Raw genomic sequence first — 6,011 nt, 5'->3', positions numbered from 1 at the left:
GATGAAGGATAAATTGCATAACATATGTATAAATTCTTAAGAATTTTTCAGGCTCAACTTCAAGTTGAATACGCAAGCCATTTTTAGAGGTATTCGCTTGTCGCAACTATAAGATTTACTGGATATTTTTACAAGGGGAGAAGAAGTGACGACAATGCTTGAATTGATGAAACAAATGATCAATTCAATTATTCGACAAATAAATTCATTAAAAAAAGAGCCCACCAAATGGTACGCTTCCACTGTGTTATTCAAGTGGGCCGGCATCAGTATCACTACTTAAAGATGACGATATCCAGGTAAAATTGTCGCCTACAATCCGAGTAAAATAGCTCCCCAGCAACTGGATGGGATTGATTTTGAAGACTGCCCTCGTGAATTGAATTTTTTGTTCACCAAATCCATTAAGTCAGCTGTATCTACCGCAATCAATTGTGACATCTTGCCTAGGTTTGAGAGGAGAAATTGGACTGAGCTCAGATGATGCTGAGCTTAAGGTGGGTGTGCTTTCTGCATTCTCAATTCTCAATCTCAAACAAAACCAGTCTATCCAAGATCCAGCCTTCCAGAACAAATGCCAAGGAAAATTTGGCACAGCTCAGTCTAAAATCTTGAATCTGGAATATGATTCAACTAAACCTGTCATAAATCTGAAATCACTATATGTTACCAATAAATAAAAGCTATGAATCAACAAAGATTCAATATTACACCATCGGTCACTGATCATTAAGGATAACAAGAAACAGCTAATGTTCACGGAGGTTTTACAATATGAATCATCCATCGCAAGGCTAAACACAAAGTGCATGGAAATAGATTCCCTGCTCTGGCTTGAAAAGTGTCTAAATCCTCGGGAGACAAAAGAGATGAAAACTGACGGGCGAGTTTGTCAGCTGAACTACGGAAGCCTATTATCAATATCGTAAGCTAACCATGCACATAAGGTGCTAATTACAAGCAAAAGGCTTTTGCCACAAATACACCTACAATTTGAAATGGCGGTGGCTGCGAAAACAGGCCAGGTATGGTGTCATCAGGAATCAAGTGTTGATTTCGGCAAATTTCAGGCCTAAAACATATTTTCTCATTAAAAAAGGCTTCAAGTTTCTTAATTTCTAAAACAAACAGTCTGAAATGATTGATTCTGAAGGAAAAATGGAGCATATTAAGTTACAGATAGCCTATGAAACACACTCCCTTCCAAGAATATAGTCCACTGCCTCTTCCACAGTATCAACAACCTACACATTTGACAGAAAATACAGCGTCAGGCAAGACAAATGTACACAAATTTAGAAGAAAAGGAGAGAAGAAAGAGAAATGTGGCTGCAATTTTTAAAATTGGGCGTCCCCTGGTTATATGTCAGAGGGAAAATGAGTGATCCCATCCATGTTTATGAAAATTAATTTGCATCAAGCTAAGAGTTCCATCATTCTACTTGCCAGATCTGCAGGAAACTCTGCATGGTTATGCTTTCCCTGGAAAACACCTGTCCTTGTCAGGATAGAAAACCAGGGATGTCCTGCCTGAAAGTGAAACCAGACAATTTTTTTTTCATTCTCAACATGTGCTCGGTGAAAGCCTATGGTAGAAATCTTATGTGCTCCACCAATAAAAACCAAGGTATAATCAGGACAAACCTGCCGTGCACCTTTAATGTCAACTGAAGGGTTGTCACCAATCATATAAAGGGTTTTGAATGATTGCAAACCCGAATCTCCAGATTCCTTAGAACTATCGCTATGATAAGATGGTTGAAGCTGCCTCAACATAGCTTCAGCATTCTTAAATACAACTGGATTTGGCTTCCCAAAGGAAACATGCTCTAGAGGATTATGGTGAACTCTGCAAGCAAATACCAATTAACAGATATTATAAGAAAAGGAGGATTACAATACAATAAACTGCAAAGCGTTTTGGCAGTTTCAATGGTATATATCTCCTCATCAAGTATCATGTGTTATGAGTTCCAAGTTGTTTATCCAAAATTTCTTATTTTTTCTTGTCTTAAAGCAAACAACAAAATGTGAGAAAGCAATTTAGGTGATAAGAAACCAACAAGATTGTTTTTGAGTGCAAAATGGATAAAACCTGAAAGTAGTATTAACTCTTGTCTTTAATCTATTGCGAGCACCATAAGAAGAAACATTTTAAGCAACTGGCCAATGCTACCTAGCATTGTCTTTCTCCTTCACTATTTTGACCAAATCAACTTCTTGAAATGTCTTATCCTGGTATCCATACTTCTTCCTAGATTTATACAGTCTTGTTTTTCTGTGAAAACTACCTAATTTCTCTTACTAAAATAGACGCTCAACTAAGAAATACAAGATGAGCCAACAACCACAAAACCTTCTGAAATCATGACTTAGTACAGCACAAAGCTTATAGTAGCCCTAAACTGAGATCAATTTAGACATGCAAAAACCCAGAGATCCATAAATAAACCACTTGCAGTCCTACTTATAGCAATGTGAACTATAATGAATTTTCAAATTTGAAAACCCAGAGATCAAATTTGACTTTTAAATTTGAAATGACCGAAGAAACTAAACTTACCTATTGAAAACACTTTCCAGGGCAATTCTGAAAGCCCCCATTCCAAGTCGATTGGAAGGAAATGCAGCCTGTACTATAAAATAAGCTGATTAGGCAATATAGAATCCTATGTTTCCAAAACCAGGCAGAAAAACCGTTAGAAACAAGGTCTAGAAGCAATTTTAACTTGTAAGAAATTTAAGAAACAACCAAGAAATAGGAGAGTATTTGACAAGATGGCACCATCTCGTGCAGTGTGGATTTCAAAATCAAACATACTAGTCAGATGATCTTTCTGCATGAAGGTAGCAAAACTTCTAGCTTATAAGCTTTCATTCACTTCCGGTCAGTTCTAAAGAAAGAACTGCACATTGGAGAATCCAACATTTGTGTATTTGCCAAATCCATTTAAAATATGAAAGAACCTATAAGTCACAACTGACTGTAAATATCTAATAAGCAGGACTACCAACCTTATATTCAAGATCATCAGAAGCAAAATATAGAGGAGGCTGATGACCATTCTCCTGTCCAGGAAGACCCCCGCATCTTAAAACATCACAGAGAACCTAATGCCATGCATTAGTTAGTGCATAGCTTTGGTACACATGGCTAAGGGAGGCTAAATCCAATAACATGAAATGCAAAGGAAATGTACTCCATCGAGAAAAATTTACCACACAACACCAACTAAATTAATATAATTAACTTCTATACTTTCCACATTTTATCACTATACATTACAGCAATGTTGCAAACCATTCATAGAAGTGTTAATAAGAAAATCTAACCTTATTACTATACATAGAAACATTATAAAATTTCACGAGATTTTTTGAAGTGATGCAGCAGCAATTCATGAGATGATTTCTTCCAATTAATCAGTTACACGAGTTCTCAATTCTGAACATGTAACAGATATTGTGTGCTGTGAAAGAGTCTCTTCACAGGTCAGCAACAATGCTTTTTGTTTCTCTGACTCAAGGATAGCACAATTCAATATGTAATTGATGAACCATGGACTTTGCAAACAAAATAATGTTAAACCTTCAAATTGAGATGATATTTATAGACAACACTTGGATAACTGATTGGTGAAGAGGGAAGTAAACTATAACATGGATCCAATGATCGAAATTGAAACAATCAAATTTAAAAGGAGCTAACATATATGATGTCCAAAAGATACATTAGCTGGCTGATATCACACGACTACATGAAAAGGAGAAATACCTGGATGTCCCTGCCCCAGTCTACAGGGTCACTAACAACAAATACCGCCTTAACTGCTTCAGAAGAAACATCATATCTTGGCACTGTATTCATGGGGTGAACACTCCTATCCAACACTTGGTTAGCTGTCCACTTCTTGTATTCAGACAGAGGATCAATGTTCTCAAAGAGAGATGCATACTCATCTAAGGAGACAACTTTTCTGCCAAGAATAATAAACCAGGCCCAATGGAATGTGAAGAAGTCTTCAAAACTGCGGTACAGCAAAATGATTGAGACATTACAGGGATCTTACTTGAAACCATACTCAGACATTACTACAGCAGGTTCTCCTTTTCCAGCAGCAATAATTAATTGATTCTCATATCTGATGGGAAAAAAGAAGCTCAGTTGACAATGGCAGCAAAATCAGAAAGATAATGGATTGCATTAATTTCTATGTCAGAATGCAGATAACAAATCTGGAAGTCAAATAAATCTTAGAAAATATGGTCAATGAAACCTTTTAACCTTGGGATGACTCACTTTAACTTGTCTACACTACCTGCAGTCCCCTAATTCATAATTTTGGTTTAATCATAAATAAAAGTGGAGGCAAGCGATTTCTAAAGTTGCAGCCAATCATTCCACTTCACTTAAGCAGATTGTGGGATCAACTCCCCTGCTGAAAGGACACACCTCATTTACAAATTTTCCTATAACAACAATGTGCTTCATTTATTAACATAGTATTGTGATTACCACGTTCAAGATAAAAGAGAACAGGAGGTCCATAGCAAAAGAAAAAACTATTCAAATTACATTAGTTGCGGAGGATGTGTCATCTTTCGAAATTGAAGATTTATGGATAAAAATAAGATAGGCTCAAAATCTATAATAAATACCTTTCCGACAAACTTTTAAATGGTGAATGACCCTGTAAAACCTGTACCAGGAAAAAGAGACAGCTATACAAAAGGTTCCACAGTCAAACAATGGTCATAGATAGACTAAAAAGTCAAGTTTCAACTAGTAAATCATTTAAAAAAACTCAAAGCAATACCTGAGAGGGTAAAATCTTTACTCCAAGCTGTTCACTTAACTCATTAGCTCTTTTCGATTCAGGAACGCCGCCTCCTAACAACATATAAGATTATAAGTATATGCAATTAGTCATTTAACGCAATACCATGCAACCCAATACTACTGAAGATAGAAATCACACTAACAAGCAAGTTTCAGCAAATTTTTACGTTCTCCAAGAGAATGTAAACATTACTAAAATACACACAAACACGGCCACCGAGCCATCAATGCGTGCATTTTTCCTTGATTTTTTTTTAAGCTAGTGGATGACAATAAAGAATAAATTATTCAAATAACTCACCGTTTGTCAAGAACAAAAAAGGAACATTCAAGTTTCCTGCAAAGTAAGAGGCAGTAATCATAATTAGATGCTGCTGAGATGAACGCACAATGCGTAAAATAAATACATGTATTCGTATACGTATAACGCACCAGAATCTCCGTATAATCTACGCATAGCTTGAGGAGAGCCACCAATGGGATCTCGGCCACGAAGAATAACCCCATCGATATCAAACGCGATTCCAAAAGAGGACCTATAAATTGTAATCACCGAATTTTCCAAAATAACTTCCTCTTGATGCCATTATTATTGGTGTACAGAACAAAATTAACAAAACTTTTAAGGATTGATCAGACAAACCGTTGTTCTGATTCAAGCTGCGAGGAAAAGTAACGCGAAGCTTGAGATTGAAATTTGTTTCTTATCCGGGGAAACACAACCGCCAGCGATCTCTGGAATCTCATCTCTTTCTCTCTCCCTCTCTTTCTTCTGGTGCAGAAACTTGTTCGCTTTTGTAAGGAGGAGGAGCCTCGCGTCGTAGTTTTGTGTAGAGCACGGGCGCCACAAGTCCTCGACGACAGTCGTTTACGATGATCGTTTGTTGAGTTGAGAAGAAAACTTAAAAAGGCCTGAGTTTTTTTTTTTTCCATTTTGATTTGGACCCATTGTCTTTCTAGAGTTTGATTTGCACGTCCTGAACTTTGGAATCTTTTAATTCCACCCTTTTTAATTTTTTCTATCTTTGATATTCACGTGCTTGTCCGTGCTGATGATTAACCGGTTAGATTTCTACTCTATTTAGACAGTGTTCATTATTTATTTGATAGGATATTTAAATATTTATATTATATTCATCCAGTTTCATATGTTCATCCACGTGTTTATTAT

At 36.4% G+C, this 6,011-nt stretch overlaps 1 protein-coding gene across 2 annotated transcripts; it reads right to left on the bottom strand.

Annotated features, from left to right (window-relative positions):
• Positions 1-707: 707 nt before the first annotated feature.
• On the bottom strand, positions 708-5,740 carry LOC7469779 (uncharacterized protein YKR070W). 2 transcript variants are annotated; one of them, XR_008059839.1, is made up of 13 exons: positions 5,484-5,740; positions 5,273-5,376; positions 5,142-5,177; positions 4,818-4,891; positions 4,660-4,700; positions 4,071-4,142; positions 3,776-3,977; positions 3,016-3,111; positions 2,564-2,631; positions 1,645-1,849; positions 1,447-1,530; positions 936-1,244; positions 708-852 (listed from the first exon to the last, which is right to left on the bottom strand). XR_008059839.1 is itself a non-coding variant. In XM_002311082.4 (12 exons), the coding sequence occupies exons 1-12, from the start codon at positions 5,585-5,587 to the stop codon at positions 1,185-1,187; spliced, it is 1,146 nt and encodes a 381-aa protein (XP_002311118.3). In that variant the 5' UTR covers positions 5,588-5,740; the 3' UTR covers positions 708-1,184. The 2 variants fall into 2 exon arrangements, 1 of the variants encoding a protein (XP_002311118.3); XM_002311082.4 differs by having other exon boundaries at positions 708-1,244.
• Positions 5,741-6,011: the final 271 nt, after the last annotated feature.

This window comes from Populus trichocarpa, chromosome 8 (assembly GCF_000002775.5).
Source record: "Populus trichocarpa isolate Nisqually-1 chromosome 8, P.trichocarpa_v4.1, whole genome shotgun sequence".
NCBI classification, from domain to species: domain Eukaryota; kingdom Viridiplantae; phylum Streptophyta; class Magnoliopsida; order Malpighiales; family Salicaceae; genus Populus; species Populus trichocarpa.
Note: the sequence above shows the minus strand (reverse complement) of the source record. Positions and strands in the feature narration are given on the sequence as shown.

Excerpts from the sequence above, each read along its gene's own strand:
- LOC7469779 (XM_002311082.4), bottom strand. The coding sequence starts at position 5,587 with ATGAGATTCCAGAGATCGCTGGCGGTTGTGTTTCCCCGGATAAGAAAC. Across the intron at positions 5,377-5,483 it reads CAGCTTGAATCAGAACAACG|GTCCTCTTTTGGAATCGCGT; the intron begins GTTTGTCTGATC and ends TACAATTTATAG. Across the intron at positions 2,632-3,015 it reads CTGATGATCTTGAATATAAG|GCTGCATTTCCTTCCAATCG; the intron begins GTTGGTAGTCCT and ends TTTATAGTACAG.